This window comes from Oncorhynchus gorbuscha, linkage group LG03 (genome assembly GCF_021184085.1).
Source record: "Oncorhynchus gorbuscha isolate QuinsamMale2020 ecotype Even-year linkage group LG03, OgorEven_v1.0, whole genome shotgun sequence".
Taxonomy (NCBI): Eukaryota; Metazoa; Chordata; class Actinopteri; order Salmoniformes; family Salmonidae; genus Oncorhynchus; species Oncorhynchus gorbuscha.
In genome coordinates this window covers 22,158,366-22,181,535 of record NC_060175.1, presented here as the reverse complement: position 1 = coordinate 22,181,535, position 23,170 = coordinate 22,158,366, and the positions used below count along the sequence as shown (strand labels likewise).

General features: G+C 45.3%; 1 protein-coding gene across 3 annotated transcripts in view; it reads left to right on the top strand.

The window, feature by feature from the left end:
* Window positions 1-347: 347 nt before the first annotated feature.
* The window catches only part of LOC124028160 (transketolase-like), a 34,556-nt gene continuing 11,733 nt past the window's right edge, over window positions 348-23,170 (top strand). Inside the window, exons 1-8 of one of the 3 annotated variants that reach the window (XM_046340299.1) lie at window positions 348-609; window positions 2,859-2,976; window positions 4,458-4,571; window positions 6,018-6,115; window positions 7,080-7,271; window positions 7,472-7,590; window positions 7,957-8,153; window positions 15,304-15,468. In XM_046340299.1, coding sequence (XP_046196255.1) covers window positions 503-609; window positions 2,859-2,976; window positions 4,458-4,571; window positions 6,018-6,115; window positions 7,080-7,271; window positions 7,472-7,590; window positions 7,957-8,153; window positions 15,304-15,468 — 1,110 coding nt within the window. In that variant the 5' untranslated portion in view covers window positions 348-502. Of the gene's footprint in view, window positions 610-2,858; window positions 2,977-4,457; window positions 4,572-6,002; window positions 6,116-7,079; window positions 7,272-7,471; window positions 7,591-7,956; window positions 8,154-15,303; window positions 15,469-23,170 lie in introns of all 3 variants that reach the window. The other 2 variants (XM_046340298.1, XM_046340297.1) reach the window with 2 other exon arrangements.

Below are 23,170 nucleotides of genomic sequence, written 5' to 3'. Positions count from 1 at the left end.
CTCCTAACACACAGCCCTAACACAACCCTCCTAACACACAGCCCTAACACAACCCTCCTAACACACAGCCCTAACACAACCCTCCTAACACACAGCCCTAACACAACCCCTAACACACAGCCCTAACACAACCCTCCTAACACACAGCCCTAACACAACCCCCCTAACACAACCCTCCTAACACACAGCCCTAACACAACCCTCCTAACACACAGCCCTAACACAACCCTCCTAACACAACCCTCCTAACACAACCCTTCCTTGCATACTCATGCATGCACCCTGTCCTCTTTCTCCTCCTTCTTCTGTGTGTGTGTGTGTGTGTGTGTACTCTCACTAGGGATAAATCCTGCCTCTCCACCTTTCTATCCCTCTTCTCTTTGCCACTCACACACACAAGCAGGGCTCCCGCTGCCAAACCTCACTACAAATACACACACAGCCCAGCCTCTGTGCAGTCTAGTCCACATTGGTTCTTTTGGTGCTTTGACATTTTGCATTCATGGAGGACTACCACAAACCCGACCAGCAGACAGTGCAGGCGCTCAGGAACATCGCCAACCGCCTCCGAATCAACTGCATCAAGGCTACCACCGCAACGGGCAGCGGGTAAGACCCAGACACACACACACACACACACACACACACACACACACACACACACACACACACACACACACACACACACACACACACACACACACACACACACACACACACACACACACACACACACACACACACACACACACACACACACACACAGATTACACAGTCGTAAATCTAGGAAAGAGTGTATAAAGATTCATTCATACACACAGGTGCACACATAAACACATGAAAACGTAATAACACGCACACACAAAACACACACAATCTCGTTTTGCTAACCTTGTGGGGACACACATTTGATTCCCATTCAAATTCCTATTTCCCCTAACCCTAACTCCAAAACCTAACCTTAACTCCAAAACCTAACCTATAATCCTTTACCCTAATTCGAATCCGAACACTAATTCTAACCCCCTGTGGGGAATGTACCCAGTTGGTCAAATTTGTCCTTGTTTACTATACTAGTGGGGACTTCTGGGTAAACAGGAAAGTGAAGCGCATGTTCTCTCTCTGTTGTTTGAGCTATGGAGAAGGAATGGATGAAACAGAAACAGGATGTATGATATGAGTCATTCGAGGAGATAGTTCTGACACTTAATCTGCTTAATATCTTTAAATTGCAGAAAATTGTGTACTTATACACATTATTTATTTATGTCTATTGAAAAAGATAGATTATGGCCATTGTGGCTACATTTTTTTGTTATTAGAAATGTTCTATTGTGAACCAAATCGGGAAATTATATTGCGTCTTCATCTGCCTAACCGTGCGAGTAAGTGATGGAGGAGCGCTTCGGAGTTTGTTAGCACAGGACAAAGCGCATGGTGATCTGGGATGTTGTTCAGTATTCATAATAAATAGTCAGCAATTCATCTTATAAGTCTTGAAGTGCATTATTATAGCTAAATAAATAAACATCCTGTGTGCGAACAAGTGGACAAAACGGAATTTAATTTAGATTTTTGTGGGGGAAATCACAAATCTATTTGAGTAAGCTATCAATCACTATATATTGCACATACACAAACTACCGCATTCATTAATTCCATTGTGGCTCCATCCTTCGACCGTAGCCTATCCATGAATAGCCCAAGAGCGCACACAGCCTAGACAATATAAGCAACAGCCATGCAGTTGATGACTGAGAGAAAATATAAGCAACAGCCATGCAGTTGATGATTGAGAGAAAACCCCTCTACGCATTTCGTTCCCGGGGAAAGTCAAGTGTGCTTTTTTGGTTGGGCTTGGCTACTTGCCAGCTTCCTGAGTTTTGTTGAGTTTTTAGAGCATCTGGTCGGTACTTTTAGTTTTACGCAGTTCTTTACACATTCTTTAAAGAGCATCTATTCCTTCAACAGAAGATTTTTAGATTATGCCTCAGTGGTTATGTTATGTATTTCGCTGGCTGGAGATGGAATGTAACCGTTATAGGCCCGGTGATAAATGTGACTTCAAATGGCGCCCTCTGACTGATCGTCTGACTCTGTGCGCACAGAAGCCAAAATGGTCCCCATCTCTCCCCAGACTCCGGTTAGTCTCATCGTAGCAGGGATAGGTCTGTGTTGTGACCGTGACCTGAACTGGCACTTTGCAAGGGGCGGGTTTACCCCTCTGATGTTGACGTCACTGTAATTGGGATAAAGAGAGAGCAGGCTGCTGAGGGGAGAACGGCTCATAATAATGGCCGTAACAGAGGAAATGGAATGCCATCATGATGTATTTGATACCATTGCACTGTTAATGCTCCAGTTATTACCACAAGCCCCTACTCCTTAATTAAGGTGCCACCAAACCTCCTGTGAGAGAGAGAGCCAATAGGGCATCTCGGTTTGAGCATGGCCCCCTCATGGGTATTTTGGATAGACTAGTACACTCTAAATAGTGTTACCCATCCTTCCCCATTGTGCCCTAAGATTTCATTGGCAAGCTCAGACTTTAGACTGTGTCACTTCGAATCCAGTTGGAGGCTCTGTGTCAATTCTGAATGTTTATGAGTTTGTAAAGTGGTCCGTCTGTTCTTAGTGTGTGTGTGTGTGTGTGTGTGAGTGAGTGAGTGAGTGAGTGAGTGAGTGAGTGAGTGAGTGAGTGAGTGAGTGAGTGAGTGAGTGAGTGAGAGAGAGAGAGAGAATCAGAGAGAGAGAGAATCAGAGAGAGAGAGAATCAGAGATAGAAACAGTCTGTGTCCAACTTGTTTTAACCTGTCTGTAACCTCCCTCCCTGCTCCTATCTACCCTTGGTCTCCCAGACACCCTACATCATGCTGCAGCGTGGCAGAAATCATGTCTGTCCTGTTCTTCAACACAATGAAGTACCGCACAGAGGACCCCAAGAACATCAACAATGACCGCTTCATCCTCTCTAAGGTGAGACACCGTAGATGAACAAAGTTCTATTGAATTTGTATTGAATTAATGTTTTACATTTTAATTAATTGATTTGACCACCAGCCACTATTTTGGTTGGATAAAAGTCATAATGGTCAACATCTGCTTCTTTATGGCTGTATTGTGGCTTGCAATAGATTTTTCATACATATTACAGTTGGTCTGCAATTGTCATAGGCATATGTATGATTATAGACATATGTATGATTATAGACATATGCATGATTATAGACATATGCATGATTATAGACATATGTATGATTATAGACATATGTATGATTATAGACATATGTATGATTATAGACATATGTATGATTATAGACATATGTATGATTATAGACATGTGTATGATTATAGACATGTGTATGATTATAGACATATGCATGATTATAGACATATGTATGATTATAGACATATGTATGATTATAGACATATGCATGATTATAGACATATGTATGATTATAGACATATGTATGATTATAGACATGTGTATGATTATAGACATATGTATGATTATAGACATATGTATGATTATAGACATATGTATGATTATAGACATATGTATGATCATAGACATATGTATGATTATAGACATATGTATGATTATAGACATATGCATGATTATAGACATATGTATGATCATAGACATATGCATGATTATAGACATATGTATTAATTATAGACATATGCATGATTATAGACATATGTATGATCATAGACATATGCATGATTATAGACATATGTATGATTATAGAAATATGCATGATTATAGACATATGTATGATCATAGACATATGCATGATTATAGACATATGTATGATTATAGACATATGTATGATTATAGACATATGTATGATCATAGACATATGTATGATTATAGACATATGCATGATTATAGACATATGTATGATCATAGACATATGTATGATTATAGACATATGCATGATTATAGACATATGTATGATCATAGACATATGCATGATTATAGACATATGTATGATTATAGACATATGTATGATTATAGACATATGTATGATTATAGACATATGTATGATTATAGACATATAAATATAATAATAAATGCCATTTAGCAGACGCTTTTATCCAAAGCGACTTACAGTCATGTGTGCATACATTCTACGTATGGGTGGTCCCGGGGATCGAACCCACTACCCTGGCGTTACAAGCGCCATGCTCTACCAACTGAGCTACAGAACCCACATATGTATGATTATAGACATATGTATGATTATAGACATATGTATGATTATAGACATATGTATGATTATAGACATATGTATGATTATAGACATATGTATGATTATAGGCCTGGCAAGCAGCAACAGTGTATTTTACTCTTCCTGGTTATACAGTTATATTGTGGTTGTGTTATAGTGTTATAGGTTTTGTTATAGTATCATATACTAGTACTACAGTAAGATGTCTGTTCCTCTCCTCAGGGTCATGCCGCCCCAGCCCTGTACTCCATGTGGACAGAGACTGGCTTCCTGAAGGAGAGTGAGCTGCTCTCTCTGTGCCAGGTGGAGTCCAACCTGGAGGGACACCCCATACCTGTAAGTGATAACTACTATACATCACCTTTAATAGCTTAGCACTAAATTATGTTTTTTCTCTGTTTTGTATCATATTGTGCAACAGCTGTTGAAACTAACATTGTAAAAGTGCCCACAAACATGATCAGTGTTATTTCCTGATAGTTTCTGGTTGCCAGCTTGCCATGGTGACATCAACATGAGGTAAATTGGTTAATAGACCAATAACAAAGAGTGTTACAAACCTCTCTGCCAATAACAGCTAGTTTTCAGTTTTCCCCTCCCCACTCAGACCACTCCTAGAGAGTCCTAGCAAATTATTTTTTGAGAAATAGTTTTGATAAAAAGCTATTTAACCATTAAATGTAAATATATTACAGTAAGTTACTTAATTGTTACACAGAAATGTTATTATATTGATATAAAACATCTGCATTGGGCCTTTAATAACCTAAGAGTTAGCCTACACCTCACCTTCAATAGCCTAAGAGTTAGCCTACACCTCACCTTCAATAGCCTAAGAGTTAGCCTACACCTCACCTTTAATAACCTAAGAGTTAGCCTACACCTCACCTTCAATAGCCTAAGAGTTAGCCTACACCTCACCTTCAATAGCCTAAGAGTTAGCCTACACCTCACCTTCAATAGCCTAAGAGTTAGCCTACCTCTCACATTCAATAGCCTAAGAGTTAGCCTACACCTCACCTTCAATAGCTTAAGAGTTAGCCTACACCTCACCTTTAATAGCCTAAGAGTTAGCCTACACCTCACCTTCAATAGCCTAAGAGTTAGCCTACACCTCACCTTCAATAGCCTAAGAGTTAGCCTACACCTCACCTTTAATAGCCTAAGAGTTAGCCTACACCTCACCTTCAATAGCCTAAGAGTTAGCCTACACCTCACCTTCAATAGCCTAAGAGTTAGCCTACACCTCACCTTTAATAACCTAAGAGTTAGCCTACACCTCACCTTTAACAGCCTAACAGTTAGGTCATGTTCTCCTGCTCAGACATTGATGACCATGCCAGATCTTACAACGCCTGTATAGGTATTTAATGTATCAGCTAACTATACCATATCATATGTTACAGCAATGTGGTGCCCGCCTGCACAGTCGATGATGTGGCACACAAGCATTGGTTGATGCATGCAACGTCTGAGCAGGGGAACGCGACCTTAGACTACTCCTTACCTTTAATAGCCTAACAGTTAACCTACCCATCACCTTTAACAGCCTCAATTAGGACCAGACAGATATGACCACACAACAGCTCTAAAACTGGGTCATATTCCGAAGGACACACAGTAGCAAAAGGTTTTTGGACACGTTCAGGTAGTGCCTCACTAAACTTGTCCAATAACTTGTAACTTATAATAATACATCAATGTTTTCCACCTACTGAACACATACCTGCTCTCTATGGTGATAGTAACAGTCCTGGTCCTGTGTATGCGTTGGAGTTTCAGAAGCAGCAGTTTGTGGATGTGGCTACTGGCTCTCTGGGCCAGGGCCTGGGTGTGGCCTGTGGGATGGCCTACACCGGGAAGTACTTCGACAAGTCCAGGTAAGAGTTCACACACACGCACACAATGAATTCTAAAGTGTTAAGCGTGGACTCTAGTTCATATTGTGGTATTTTAGAGGTCTTTAGAGCATTGATCCCCGATCCTGGTCCTACAGTACCAACAGAACACAGGTTAGTTATAGCCCTGGACAAACACACCTCATGCAACTCATTGAGGGCTTGATGATTAGTTGACAAGTTGAATGAGGTGTGCTTCTCCAGGGCTACAATACACATGTGTACTGTTGGGGTACTCAAGGAGCAGTGTTGGGAAACACTGCTTTAGAGCATAGTGAGGTTTTTGAAGGTTCTCCATGTGTACAGAGGCTGCATGCTCTGCTATCCCAATTGTTCTGCTCTAATTACCATATCCCTGGCAGACACAACTCTGTTCTTTTTTACCATCCAGAAAGATTCTGTCTCAGAATCTGATTGGATCAAGTTTACATTAGTATTCATCACTCAGTCTATTGTTCAAAACCACACTCACATTCCTCAATCTAATTAAGGTTTGGGTTCAGGTTTTGTCTTGGAATGTGGATCTCCGATATGCAGAATGCTGATATTGCCAACGTCCAAAATGTGCCCTAGATACATTTGTACTGGAGAAGGATGTTGTGTGGACAGTGGTTAAAACTCATAACATAAGCAGATTATCAAACCATTGATTCTGTTCAAAGGTGCCTGTGTGGCTAGAAGCCTCAGTGGAGATATGAGGGAACAGAGTAGGTGTAGGTGTGATAGAATGAGAGAGGGGTAAAGTTTACCATCCAGCCCCCTAGTCAGACACACACACACACACACACACACACACACACACACACACACACACACACACACACACACACACACACACACACACACACACACACACACACACACACACACACACACACACACACACACACACACACACACACACACACACCCCTGTCTCACCCACCCATCCCTTTCTCTTCCCCAGCTATCGTGTGTTCTGTCTGATGGGGGATGGGGAGCTGTCTGAGGGGGCAGTGTGGGAGGCCATGTCCTTCGCCTCCTACTACCAGCTGGACAACCTGGTGGCCATCTTGGATATCAACCGTCTGGGCCAGACCGACCCAGCGCCCCTGCAGCACCACGTGGAGAAGTACCAGAAACGCTGTGAGGCCTTCGGGTGAGTGTATGTTAGTGGGTTTACAGGGAAAGAGTGATCATCTTTGTGAATGTGCTGGGAGAACTAGTCTGTGAATGTGTTAAGGCATATGTCAACATTAGTGGGCATATGTGGAATGTATTGTTTATGTGAGTATGAGTAGAGAAAGTGTGTTCATGTGTTTCCATATGTGAAATGGGTTTTCTGATGTGTTTCTACAGTTGGCATGCCATCATTGTGGATGGGCACAGTGTGGAGGAGCTGTGTAAGGCTCTGAGCCAGGCTCGCCACCAGCCCACTGCCATCATCGCCAAGACCACCAAGGGCAAGGGCATCCCAGGTACTCTCAGCCTCACATGGCTACTGGTTACGTTATATTACTCATACTAGGCCTCTATCTCAGTGATGGGCTTCCCCTATCTCAGTGATGGGCTACCCTCTATTTCAGTGATGGGCTTCCCTCTATCTCAGTGATGGGCTTCCCTCTATTTCAGCATATGCACACACAAGTCACTGTGGAATGTATTGTTTATGTGTTGCGAAGGACCTTTTACTGACCATGTGACCTGGTTTCAGTACCAGTGTTTTTATTGGTCAGGTCATATGATCAGGAAAAACTCCTGGGCCTATGTATACGTATACAATATAATGTTGAGTATACTGTGTGTATTTTGATGTTGTGTATTCTGCTGTCCACGTTTGCCAGCTGTGGAGGATAAGATGGGCTGGCATGCCAAGCCCCTGCCCAAAGACATGGCTGAGGGAGTCGTGAAGGATCTGCAGGCGCGCATCATGAACAGCAGCAAGCGCCTGTACCCTGCCACGCCCATGGAGGACGCCCCGCCAGTCAGCCTGTGCAACATCCGCATGCCCAGCGCACCCGCCTACAAGCAGGGAGAGAAGGTAACACATAGAACACACACCTCACCACAGGAGGACAGGCTAGTAGTCCTCCCCTCAGCAGCCTCCATTGCACCTCACCATTTACAGTACATCTGGGATTGTGCTCTCATCCCAATGACAGAGGTGTCAACATTATTGACTGCACTGACACTTGGGACTCAGCCCATAGTCCCAAACAAGATATCATAAAATAAGCTGTCACAACTGTTATTTATTTATTCATTTTTCATTTCATCTTCATTTAACCAGGTAGGCTAGTTGAGAACAATTTCTGATTTGCAACTGTGACATGGCCAAGATAAAGCATAGCAATTCAACACATACAACAACACAGAGTTACATATGGAATAAACAAAACATAGTCAATAATACAGTAGAACAAAAGAAAACAAAAAGTATATATAAAGTGTGTGCAAATGATGTAAGATAAGGGAGGTAAAGCAATAAATAGGCCATGGTGGCGAAGTAATTACAATGTACCAATTAAACACTGGAATGGTAGATGTGCAGAAGATGAATGTGCAAGTAGAGATACTGGGGTGCAAAGGAGCAAGATAAATAAATAAAACGGATGGCACTGTGATAGACTGCATCCAGTTTGTTGAGTAGAGTGTTGGAGGCTATTTTATAGATGACATCACCGAAGTCGAGGATCGGTAGGATGGTCAGTTTTACAAGGGTATGTTTGGCAGAAGTGTTTTAGGGAGTGTTTGACAGTGATGAGGGGTGGTCATTTGGTCACAGACCCATTACGGATGCAGGCAATGAGGCAGTGATCACTGAGATCTTGATTGAAAACAGCAGAGGAGTATTTCGAGAGCGAGTTAGTTAGGATTACATATATGAGGGTGCCCGTGTTTACGGATTTGGAGTTGTACCTGGTAGGTTCATTGATAATTTGTGTGAGATTGAGGGCATCAAGCTTGGATTGTAAGATGGCCGGGGTGTTAAGCATGTCCCAGTTTCGGTCACCTAGTAGCACGAGCTCAGAAGATAGATGGGGGGCAATCAATTCACATATGGTATCGAGGGCACAGCTGGGGGCAGAGGGAGGTCTATAGCAAGTGGCAACAGTGAGAGACTTGTTTCTGGAAAGGTGCATTTTTAGAAGTAGCAGCTTGAATTGTTTGGGTACAGACTTGGATAGTAAATACAGAACTCTGCAGGCTATCTTTGCAGTAGATTGCAACACCGCCCCCTTTGGCAGTTCTATCTTGGCGGAAAATGTTATTGTCATGCAGGTGAAAGAGGACCCAAAAGCGACTTGGCGAAAACAGAGTCTTTAATCCAGTAAAGTAAATACAATCAAAAAACACAACTTTCACTCGAAATGACGAGGACAAACTGGAGACTCGATCTTGAACAGCAGGTGAACAGCAGGTTGCCTCGGGAAGGCACTTGAACCAAACAGACTCAGACACCTGCTCACCACGCAGCATCTGAGGAAAACACGACACGACAGGGCGATACACAAACACAGCACGGTGAATTCTAGACAAGGAACCGACAGGGCAGAAACGAATAACAAGGAGAGAAATAGGGACTCTAATCAGGGAAAAGGATCGGGAACAGGTGTGGGAAGACTAAATGATTGATTAGGGGAATAGGAACAGCTGGGAGCAGGAACGGAACGATAGAGAGAAGAGAGAGCGGGAGAGTGAGAGAGGGAGGGGGAGAGAGAGGGATAGAAAGAGGGAAAGAACCTAATAAGACCAGCAGAGGGAAACGAATAGAAGGAGAAGAACAGGGACAAGGCATGATAATCAATGACAAAACATGACAGTACCCCCCACTCACCGAGCGCCTCCTGGCGCACTCGAGGAGGAATCCTGGCGGCAACGGAGGAAATCATCAATGAGTGAACGGTCCAGCACGTCCCGAGACGGAACCCAACTCCTCTCCTCAGGACCGTAACCCTCCCAATCCACTAAGTATTGGTGACCCCGTCCCCGAGAACGCATGTCCATGATCTTATGTACCTTGTAAATAGGTGCGCTCTCGACAAGGACGGGAGGGGGGAGGGAAGACGAACGGGAGTGCGAAGAAAGGGCTTGACACAGGAGACATGGAAGACAGGATGGACGCGACGAAGATGTCGCGGAAGAAGCAGTCGCACAGCGACAGGATTGACGACCTGGGAGACACGGAACGGACCAATGAACCGCGGAGTCAACTTACGAGAAGCTGTCGTAAGAGGAAGGTTGCGAGTGGAAAGCCACACTCTCTGGCCGCAACAATACCTTGGACTCTTAATCCTGCGTTTATTGGCGGCTCTCACAGTCTGTGCCCTGTAACGGCAAAGTGCAGACCTCACCCTCCTCCAGGTGCGCTCACAACGTTGGACAAACGCTTGAGCGGAGGGAACGCTGGACTCGGCAAGCTGGGATGAGAACAGAGGAGGCTGGTAACCCAGACTACTCTGAAACGGAGATAACCCGGTAGCAGACGAAGGAAGCGAATTGTGAGCGTATTCTGCCCAGGGGAGCTGTTCTGCCCAAGACGCAGGGTTTCTGAAAGAAAGGCTGCGTAGTATGCGACCAATCGTCTGATTGGCCCTCTCTGCTTGACCGTTAGACTGGGGATGAAACCCGGAAGAGAGACTGACGGACGCACCAATCAAACGACAGAACTCCCTCCAAAACTGTGACGTGAATTGCGGGCCTCTGTCTGAAACGGCGTCTAACGGGAGGCCATGAATTCTGAATACATTCTCGATAATGATTTGTGCCGTCTCCTTAGCGGAAGGAAGTTTAGCGAGGGGAATGAAATGTGCCGCCTTAGAGAACCTATCGACAACCGTAAGAATCACAGTCTTCCCCGCAGACAAAGGCAGACCGGTAATGAAGTCTAGGGCGATGTGAGACCATGGTCGAGAAGGAATGGGGAGCGGTCTGAGACGACCGGCAGGAGGAGAGTTACCCGACTTAGTCTGCGCGCAGTCCGAACAAGCAGCCACGAAACGGCGCGTGTCACGCTCCTGAGTCGGCCACCAAAAGCGCTGGCGAATAGACGCAAGAGTGCCTCGAACACCGGGATGACCAGCTAACTTGGCAGAGTGAGCCCACTGAAGAACAGCCAGACGAGTGGAAACAGGAACGAAAAGGAGGTTAGTAGGACAAGCGCGCGGCGACGCAGTGTGCGTGAGTGCTTGCTTAACCTGTCTTTCAATTCCCCAGACTGTTAACCCGACAACACGCCCATAAGGAAGAATCCCCTCGGGATCAGTAGAAGCCACAGAAGAACTAACCAGACGGGATAAGGCATCAGGCTTGGTGTTCTTGCTACCCGGACGGTAAGAAATCACAAACTCGAAACGAGCGAAAAACAACGCCCAACGAGCTTGACGGGCATTAAGTCGTTTGGCAGAACGGATGTACTCAAGGTTCTTATGGTCTGTCCAAACGACAAAAGGAACGGTCGCCCCCTCCAACCACTGTCGCCATTCGCCTAGGGCTAAGCGGATGGCGAGCAGTTCACGGTTACCCACATCATAGTTGCGCTCAGATGGCGACAGGCGATGAGAAAAATAAGCGCAAGGATGAACCTTATCGTCAGACTGGAAGCGCTGGGATAGAATGGCTCCCACGCCTACCTCTGAAGCGTCAACCTCGACAATGAATTGTCTAGTGACGTCAGGAGTAACGAGGATAGGAGCGGACGTAAAACGTTCTTTTAGAAGATCAAAAGCTCCCTGGGCGGAACCGGACCACTTAAAACACGTCTTGACAGAAGTAAGAGCTGTGAGAGGGGCAGCAACTTGACCGAAATTACGAATGAAACGCCGATAGAAATTAGCGAAACCTAAAAAGCGCTGCAACTCGACACGTGACCTTGGAACGGGCCAATCACTGACAGCTTGGACCTTAGCGGAATCCATCTGAATGCCTTCAGCGGAAATAACGGAACCGAGAAAAGTAACGGAGGAGACATGAAAAGAGCACTTCTCAGCCTTTACGTAGAGACAATTCTCTAAAAGGCGCTGTAGAACACGTCGAACGTGCTGAACATGAATCTCGAGTGACGGAGAAAAAATCAGGATATCGTCAAGATAGACAAAAACAAAGATGTTCAGCATGTCTCTCAGAACATCATTAACTAATGCCTGAAAAACAGCTGGCGCATTGGCGAGACCAAACGGCAGAACCCGGTACTCAAAATGCCCTAACGGAGTGTTAAACGCCGTTTTCCACTCGTCCCCCTCTCTGATGCGCACGAGATGGTAAGCGTTACGAAGGTCCAACTTAGTAAAGCACCTGGCTCCCTGCAGAATCTCGAAGGCTGATGACATAAGGGGAAGCGGATAACGATTCTTAACCGTTATGTCATTCAGCCCTCGATAATCCACGCAGGGGCGCAGAGTACCGTCCTTCTTCTTAACAAAAAAGAACCCCGCCCGGCCGGAGAGGAAGAAGGCACTATGGTACCGGCGTCAAGAGACACAGACAAATAATCCTCGAGAGCCTTACGTTCGGGAGCCGACAGAGAGTATAGTCTACCCCGAGGAGGAGTGGTCCCCGGAAGGAGATCAATACTACAATCATACGACCGGTGAGGAGGAAGGGAGTTGGCTCGGGACCGACTGAAGACCGTGCGCAGATCATGATATTCCTCCGGCACTCCTGTCAAATCGCCAGGTTCCTCCTGAGAAGTAGGGACAGAAGAAACGGGAGGGATGGCAGACATTAAACACTTCACATGACAAGAAACGTTCCAGGATAGGATAGAATTACTAGACCAATTAATAGAAGGATTATGACATACTAGCCAGGGATGACCCAAAACAACAGGTGTAAACGGTGAACGAAAAATCAAAAAAGAAATAGTCTCACTGTGGTTACCAGATACTGTGAGGGTTAAAGGTAGTGTCTCAAATCTGATACTGGGAAGATGACTACCATCTAAGGCGAACATGGGCGTAGGCTTCTCTAACTCTCTGAAAGGAATGTCATGTTTCCGAACCCATGCTTCGTCCATGAAACAACCCTCAGCCCCAGAGTCTATCAAGGCACTACATGTAGCACCCGAACCGGTCCAGCGTAGATGGACCGACAAAGTAGTACAGGATTTTGATGGAGAGACTTGAGTAGTTGCGCTCACCTGTAGCCCTCCGCTTACTGATGAGCTCTGGCTTTTACTGGACATGAATTAACAAAATGTCCAGCAACTCCGCAATAGAGGCACAGGCGGTTGGTGATCCTCCGTTCCCTCTCCTTAGTCGAGATGCGAATCCCTCCCAGCTGCATGGGCTCAGTCTCTGAGCCAGAGGAGGGAGATGGTTGCGATGCGGAGCAGGGAAACACCGTTGCTGCGAGCTCTCTTCCACGAGCCCGGTGACGAAGATCTACCCGTCGTTCTATGCGGATGGCGAGAGCAATCAAAGAGTCCACATCTGAAGGAACCTCCCGGGAGAGAATCTCATCCTTAACCACTGCGTGGAGTCCCTCCAGAAAACGAGCGAGCAGCGCCGGCTCGTTCCACTCACTAGAGGCAGCAAGAGTGCGAAACTCAATAGAATAATCCGTTATGGACCGTTCACCTTGGCATAGGGAAGCCAGGGCCCTAGAAGCCTCCCTACCAAAAACTGAACGGTCAAAAACCCGAATCATCTCCTCTTTAAAGTTCTGGTACTTGTTAGAGCAATCAGCCCTTGCCTCCCAGATAGCTGTGCCCCATTCTCGAGCCCGGCCAGTAAGGAGTGAAATGACGTAAGCAACCCGAGCTCTCTCTCTAGAGTATGTGTTGGGTTGAGAGAGAACACAATCTCACACTGCGTGAGAAAGGAGCGGCACTCAGTGGGCTGCCCGGAGTAGCAAGGTGGGTTATTAACCCTAGGTTCTGGAGGCTCGGCAGGCCAGGAAGTAACAGGTGGCACGAGACGAAGACTCTGGAACTGTCCAGAGAGGTCGGAAACCTGAGCGGCCAGGTTCTCCACGGCATGGCGAGCAGCAGACAATTCCTGCTCGTGTCTGCCGAGCATGGCTCCTTGGATCTCGACGGCAGTGTAACGAGCGTCTGAAGTCGCTGGGTCCATTCCTTGGTCGGTTCCTTCTGTCATGCAGGTGAAAGAGGACCCAAAAGCGACTTGGCGAAAACAGAGTCTTTAATCCAGTAAAGTAAATACAATCAAAAAACACAACTTTCACTCGAAATGACGAGGACAAACTGGAGACTCGATCTTGAACAGCAGGTGAACAGCAGGTTGCCTCGGGAAGGCACTTGAACCAAACAGACTCAGACACCTGCTCACCACGCAGCATCTGAGGAAAACACGACACGACAGGGCGATACACAAACACAGCACGGTGAATTCTAGACAAGGAACCGACAGGGCAGAAACGAATAACAAGGAGAGAAATAGGGACTCTAATCAGGGAAAAGGATCGGGAACAGGTGTGGGAAGACTAAATGATTGATTAGGGGAATAGGAACAGCTGGGAGCAGGAACGGAACGATAGAGAGAAGAGAGAGCGGGAGAGTGAGAGAGGGAGGGGGAGAGAGAGGGATAGAAAGAGGGAAAGAACCTAATAAGACCAGCAGAGGGAAACGAATAGAAGGAGAAGAACAGGGACAAGGCATGATAATCAATGACAAAACATGACAGTTATAGTTAGCGATGGAGATTTCAAGGTTTATGGTGGATTTCCTAAGCCAGGATTCAGACACGGCTAAGACATCTGGGAGCAGTGAGTAAAACAAACTTAGGGAGTAGGCTTCTAATGTTAACATGCATGAAACCAAGGCTTTTACGGTTACAGAAGTCAACAAATGAGAGCACCTGGGGAGTGGGAGTGGAGCTAGGCACTGCAGGACCTGGATTAACCTCTACATCACCAGAGAAACAGAGGAGAAGTAGGATAAGGGTACAGCTAAATGCTATACGAACTGGCTGTCTAGCACGTTCGTAACAGAGAGTAAAAGGAGTAGGTTTCTGGGCACGATAGCATAGATTCAAGGCATAATGTACAGACAAAGGTAACTTTGAGTACTGTCAACTAGAAGGTCGTATAATTATGCATAAATAACAGGTAGACTTATTGGCTTATTGACTTGCTTTCTTATATTGCTTTCTTCTTATTATTAATGACTGGTTGATTGATTTATAGATTAGTTGATTGGTTGATTAATTGATTGAATGGTTGTCTTTCTACAGGTTTCCACCAGGAAAGCCTATGGCATGGCCCTGGCAAAACTGGGTCGTTACAACGAGCGCGTGGTGGTCCTGGACGGAGACACCAACAACATCACCTACTCAGAGATCTTCAAGAACGAACATCCCAACCGCTTTGTGGAGTGTTACATCGCTCAACAGAACATGGTAGGAAATGAAACCCTCTTGAGTTGGTCCTGGTCACAGGTGATGTGGTCAGGGTCAGATGAAACCGATTGGAACTAAGTATGAACACTCTATAAACACAGACACTTTCTCTAAAGTGTCTTTCTCTAACTTTCTCTAACCTCACCAAGCTTTAAAAAATGACCTGTCCTCCAAATAAATATTTTTGTAAAATATTAAATAAGAATCGTAGAAATGTACTCAGATTAAAATAAGAAATACAATTGCAGCAGCATTTTGTGGCTCAGTTTAGCTCTCCTCTCTCCTCTACTTACATATCTCTCTCTGATGCTTAACAGAATGCCCTCTCCCCAGACCTGGGTTTGAACAGAATGCCCTCTCCCCAGACCTGAGTTTGAACAGAATGCCCTGTCCCCAGACCCGAGTTTGAATATTATTTTAAATCTTTTAGATCCTTTGAGCATTTGCTCTAGCCTGGTTGAGGTGGGAGATATGTGGGCTTTTTAGACTTCTCTTCACTGTCCTTTCTCATGAAATACACTTTTTTTAAGGTCTAATTGCCTGAATCAAAAAATGTTCTCTCTCTATGTTACTGAGGCTGGTATGATGAATAATGCATGTAAGTCCATCCATAATGTAAAACTGGGACTGTAGAGAGAGACAGAGAGGCTGAGATGTGGGTCCATCCATAATGTAACACTGGGACTGTAGAAAGAGGCTGAGAGGGTGAGATGTGGGTCCATCCATAATGTAACACTGGGACTGTAGAAAGAGGCAGAGAGGCTGAGATGTGGGTCCATCCATAATGTAACACTGGGACTGTAGAGAGAGGCAGAGAGGCTGAGATGTGGGTCCATCCATAATGTAACACTGGGACTGTAGAGAGAGGCAGAGAGGCTGAGATGTGGGTCCATCCATAATGTAACACTGGGACTGTAGAAAGAGGCTGAGATGTGGGTCCATCCATAATGTAACACTGGGACTGTAGAGAGATGCAGAGAGGCTGAGATGTGGGTCCATCCATAATGTAACACTGGGACTGTAGAAAGAGGCTGAGATGTGGGTCCATCCATAATGTAACACTGGGACTGTAGAGAGATGCAGAGAGACAGAGATGTGGGTCCATCCATAATGTAACACTGGGACTGTAGAAAGAGGCAGAGAGGCTGAGATGTGGGTCCATCCATAATGTAACACTGGGACTGTAGAGAGAGGCAGAGAGGCTGAGATGTGGGTCCATCCATAATGTAACACTGGGACTGTAGAAAGAGGCAGAGAGGCTGAGATGTGGGTCCATCCATAATGTAACACTGGGACTGTAGAAAGAGGCAGAGAGGCTGAGATGTGGGTCCATCCATAATGTAACACTGGGACTGTAGAAAGAGGCAGAGAGGCTGAGATGTGGGTCCATCCATAATGTAACACTGGGACTGTAGAGAGATGCAGAGAGGCTGAGATGTGGGTCCATCCATAATGTAACACTGGGACTGTAGAAAGAGGCTGAGATGTGGGTCCATCCATAATGTAACACTGGGACTGTAGAGAGATGCAGAGAGGCTGAGATGTGGGTCCATCCATAATGTAACACTGGGACTGTAGAAAGAGGCAGAGAGGCTGAGATGTGGGTCCATCCATAATGTAACACTGGGACTGTAGAGAGAGGCAGAGAGGGTGAGATGTGGGTCCATCCATAATGTAACACTGGGACTGTAGAAAGAGCCAGAGAGGCTGAGATGTGGGTCCATCCATAATGTAACACTGGGACTGTAGAAAGAGGCAGAGATGTGGGTCCATCCATAATGTAACACTGGGACTGTAGAAAGAGGCAGAGCGGCTGAGATGTGGGTCCATCCATAATGTAACACTGGGCCTGTAGAGAGAGGCAGAGAGGCTGAGATGTGGGTCCATCCATAATGTAACACTGGGACTGTAGAAAGAGGCAGAGAGGCTGAGATGTGGGTCCATCCATAATGTAACACTGGGACTGTAGAGAGAGGCAGAGAGGCTGAGATGTGGGTCCATCCATAATGTAACACTGGGACTGTAGAGAGCGACAGAGAGGCTGAGATGTGGGTCCATCCATAATGTAACACTGGGACTGTAGAGAGAGGCAGAGAGGCTGAGATGTGGGTCCATCCATAATGTAACACTGGGACTGTAGAGAGAGGCAGAGAGGCTGAGATGTGGGTCCATCCATAATGTAACACTGGGACTGTAGAAAGAGGCTGAGATGTGGGTCCATCCATAATGTAACACTGGGACTGTAGAGAGATGCAGAGAGGCTGAGATCTGGGTCCATCCATAATGTAACACTGGGACTGTAGAGAGAGGCAGAGAGGCTGAGATGTGGGTCCATCCATAATGTAACACTGGGACTGTAGAAAGAGGCTGAGATGTGGGTCCATCCATAATGTAACACTGGGACTGTAGAGAGAGGCAGAGAAGATGAGATGTGGGTCCATCCATAATGTAACACTGGGACTGTAGAGAGAGGCAGAGAGGCTGAGATGTGGGTCCATCCATAATGTAACACTGGGACTGTAGAGAGAGGCAGAGAGGCTGAGATGTGGGTCCATCCATAATGTAACACTGGGACTGTAGAAAGAGGCAGAGAGGCTGAGATGTGGGTCCATCCATAATGTAACACTGGGACTGTAGAGAGAGGCAGAGAGGCTGAGATGTCCTGTGTAGCTCAGTTTGTAGAGCATGGCGCTTGTAACGCCAGGGTAGTGGGTTCGATCCCCGGGACCACCCATACGGAGAATGTATGCACACATGACTGTAAGTCGCTTTGGATAAAAGCGTCTGCTAAATGGCATATATTATTATTATTATTATATATTATTATTATATTATGTGGGTCCATCCATAATGTAACACTGGGACTGTAGAGAGAGGCAGAGAGGCTGAGATGTGGGTCCATCCATAATGTAACACTGGGACTGTAGAGAGAGGCAGAGAGGCTGAGATGTGGGTCCATCCATAATGTAATACTGGGACTGTAGAAAGAGGCAGAGAGGCTGAGATGTGGGTCCATCCATAATGTAACACTGGGACTGTAGAAAGAGGCTGAGATGTGGGTCCATCCATAATGTAACACTGGGACTGTAGAGAGAGGCAGAGAGGCTAAGATGTGGGTCCATCCATAATGTAATACTGGGACTGTATAGAGAGATGCAGAGGCTGAGATGTGGGTACATCCATAATGTAACACTGGGACTGTTTAAAGAGGCTGAGATGTGGGTCCATCCATAATGTAACACTGGGACTGTAGAGAGCGGAAGAGAGGCTGAGATGTGGGTCCATCCATAATGTAACACTGGGACTGTAGAGAGAGGAAGAGAGGCTGAGATGTGGGTCCATCCATAATGTAACACTGGGACTGTAGAAAGAGGCAGAGAGGCTGAGATGTGGGTCCATCCATAATGTAACACTGGGACTGTAGAAAGAGGCAGAGAGGCTGAGATGTGGGTCCATCCATAATGTTATACTGGGACTGGAGAGAGAGAGAGGCAGAGAGGCTGCGACATGACCTACTTACAGTATGCCATTCTCCCTCCCTCCCTCCCGCCATTCCTCCGATGCCTCGCCATGCTCCCTCCCTCCTTACACACAGCTGGCACTGCAGCCTCTCATACAGTATACTGCCCACCACTCGCTGTCTGTTTATTTCTCTTTTTCTCTTTCTATCTGTGTCTTTGTAGGTCTCTTTCTTTCAAATCAAAATCAAATCAAATCTAATTGCATTTGTCACATGCGCCGAACACAACAGGTGTAGACATTACAGTGAAATGCTTACTTACAAGCCCTTAACCAACAACGTAGTTTTAAGAAAAATACGTGTTAACAAAATATTTACTAAATAAACTGAATATAAACTGAAAATATATATACATTTTTAAAAAATGTATCTTTCTGTTTCTCTCTCTCCCCTCCCCACTTATTTCACCCTCTCATCGCAATCTGCCCGTATATTAACATTTTGGAAAAGCCAGCCGTTCAGGCCTGGCTGTACCGTATACAGTAGATGCCTGGCCATTTGTCTGGTTCCTCATGGTAGCCTGTTCAGATGTAGGTCAGGGCTGTGTTTGATCAGCCGTTATAACAAGTCAGTCATGCTGAGCTGAGAGGTGAAATATTAATCAGAGAGGAGGGTGGGTGTGGCCGTCTGGCTGATCTCACTGACTGACTGGGTGACTGACTGACTGGCGGACTGGTTTACTGGCTGACGGACTGGGTGACTGACTGACTGGGTAGGTGACTGCCTGGCTGACTGACTAACTGGTTGACTGACGGGCTGGGTAGGTGACTGCCTGGCTGACTGACTAACTGACAGGCTGACTGACTGACTGGTTGACTGACGGTCTGGGTAGGTGACTGCCTGGCTGACTGACTAACTGACAGGCTGACAGGCTGACTGACTGACTGGTTGACTGACGGGCTGGCTCGCTGGCTGGCTTGCTGGCTGCTAGACTATTATCATGAAGACGATGTGCAGAAAAGAGCCAGAATGACAAGTTCAAATGACACGGACAGATTCTCTAATGAGGAATTATTAATATTGATAAGAGAAGCATGAACAAATCAGAGAGGCACTGGTGTTAATGTTATGACTGATTTATGACTGCATTATGTCATGTGTTTGTGAATACTGTATCAAGGGGGCAAGCTGCAAATCAAATAATCACACAGTGGACATCCCGCCACTGTTTTTGGTAAACAGAAAAAATATATATATATATGTTGCGAGAGAGATACAGAAAAGTAGACTAATTAAATTTTCTTCTATACAATGACAGGAGTCAATAACAGGAGTTCTGTTCTCTTTGACCAGATTCAAAGTAGTGGAGAATAGGGACATGGGATAATAGTACCTCTGTTTGGTACTGCTATAGAATATGAATGAGTCCATATTAGGGGGGATCGGGGAGGGCTCTGGAGACAGGAAACAGGAAATTACAATGCATGAGAGTGATTCCTCACATATGGTACCGTAAGCTCCTGTGCTTTTGGACTGACTGACTTCTCACTGACTTTTACATAACTTCTGGAGGCGTGCACCTTTGATTGTGATTGGCTCAGCAGTTGTCGTTCCCATGGAGACCTCACTTGACCCTTTGGATCCTCAGGTCATAGAGATACAATAAATATTGTTCTATGTAATTCTGTGGTTCTGCTGAACTTCAGAAGTACTGTATCTGCAGCTGATTTGTGTTCAGTATCTTCCTACATGTCTAAGACTCTGCAGGTGCAGGACCACCATACAAATTAAGTACAGTGCCCTCTGTAATTATTGGGACAGAAAGTGATTTTTTTGGCTCTATACCCCAAAAGTTTGGATGTTAAATAAAACAATGACTGGGGTTAAAGGTTAAAGGGAGGACTGGCAGCTTAAAGTTGAGGGTATTTTCATCCATATTGGGTGAACTGTTTAGAAATGACAGCATTTTTTGTACATAGTCCCCCCCATTTTAGGGGACCAAAAGTATTGGGACAAATTCACTTATATTTTTATTTATTTTTTATTTCACCTTTATTTAGCCAGGTAGGCAAGTTGAGAACAAGTTCTCATTTACAACTGCGACCTGGCCAAGATAAAGCAAAGCAGTTCGACACATACAACAACACAGAGTTACACATGGAATAAACAAAACATACAGTCAATAATACAATTGAAGAAAATCTATATACAGTGTGTGCAAATGAGGTAAGAAAAGGGAGGTAAGGCAATAAGTAGGCCATGGTGGCGAAGTAATTACAATATACCAATTAGACACTAGAGTGATTGATGTGCAGAAGATGAATGTGCAAGTATAGATACAGGGGTGTAAAGGAGCAAGATAAATAAAGTATTGGGATGAGGTAGTTGGATGGGCTATTTACAGATGGGCTATGTACAGGTGCAGTGATCTGTGAGATACTCAGACAGCTGGTGCTTAAAGCTAGTGAGGGAAGTAAGAGTCTCCAGCTTCAGTGATTTTTGCAATTCATTCCAGTCATTGGCAGCAGAGAACTGGAAGGAAAGGCGGCCAAAGGAGGAATTGGCTTTGGGGGTGACTAGAGAGATATACCTGCTGGAGCGTGTGCTACAGGTGGGTGCTGCTATGGTGACCCGTGAGCTGAGATAAGGCGGGGCCTTACCTATCAGAGACTTGTAGATGACCTGAAGCCAGTGGGTTTGGCGACGAGTATGAAGCGAGGGCCAGCCAACGAGAGCGTACAGGTCGCAGTGGTGGGCAGTATATGGGGCTTTGGTGACAAAACAGATGGCACTGTGATAGACTGCATCCAATTTGTTGAGGAGAGTGTTGGGGGCTATTTTGGAAATGACATTGCTGAAGTCGAGGGTCGGCAGCATGAGTGAAGGATACTTTGTTGCAAAATAGGAAGCCGATTCTAGATTTAATTTTGGACTGGACATGCTTAATTTGAGTCTGGAAGGAGAGTTTACAGTCTAACCAGACACCTAGAGATTTTTACTTGTCCACATATTCTAAGTAAGAACCATCCAGAGTAGTGATACTGGGTGGGCAGGCAGGTGTGGGCAGCGATCGGATGAAGAGTGTTTTACTTGCATTTAAGAGCAGTTGGAGGCCACGGAAGGAGAGTTGTAAGGCATTGAAGCTCGTCTGGAGGCTAGTTAACACAGTGTCCAAAGAGGGGCCAGAAGTATACAGAATGGTGTCGTCTGCGTAGAAGTGTATCAGAGAATCACCAGCAGGAAGAGCGACATCATTGATGTATACAGAGAAGAGAGTCGGCCCGAGGATGAACCCTGTGGCACCCCCATAGAGACTGCAGAGGTCCAGACAACAGGTCCTCTGATTTGACACATTGAACTCTATCAGAGAAGTAGTTGGTGAACCAGGCGAGGCAATCATTTGAGAAACCAAGGCTGTTGAGTCTGCTGATTAGAATGTGGTGATTGACAGAGTCAAAAGCCTTGGCCAGGTCGATGAATACAGTAATGTCTCTTATCGATGGCAGTTATGATATCGTTTAGGACCTTGAGTGTGGCTGAGGTGCACCCATGACCAGCTCTGAAACCAGATTGCATAGCGGAGAAGGTATGGTGGGATTCGAAATGGTCGGTAATCTGTTAATTTGGCTTTCGACTTTAGACCTTAGAACGGCAGGGCAGGATAGATATAGGTCTGTAGCAGTTTGGGTCTAGAGTGTCTCCCCCTTTGAAGAGGGGGATGACCGCGGCAGCTTTCCAATCTTTGGGAATCTCAGACGATACGAAAGAGAGGTTGAACAGGCTAGTAATAGGGGTTGCAACAATTTCGGCAGATAATTTTAGAAAGAGAGGGTCCAGATTATCTAGCCCAGCTGATTTGTAGGGGTCCAGATTTTGCAGCTCTTTCAGAACATTAGCAATCTAGATTTGGGTGAAGGGGAAATGAATGGTGGGGGCTTTGGCGGATTGCATGTGTATTAAATTTGTCGTAAAGTTGAGTATTTATTCCTATATTCATAGCACGCAATGACTACATCAAGCTTGTGACTATACAAATTTGTTGAATGCATTTGCTGTTTGTTTTGGTTGTGTTTCAGACAATTTTGTGGCCAATAGAAATGAATGGTAAATAATGTATTGTGTCATTTTGGAGTCAATTTTATTGTTAATAAGAATATAATATGTTTCTAAATACTTCTACATTAATGTGGATGCTATGGATAATTCTGACTGAATCGTGAATAATTATGAGTGAAAAAATTA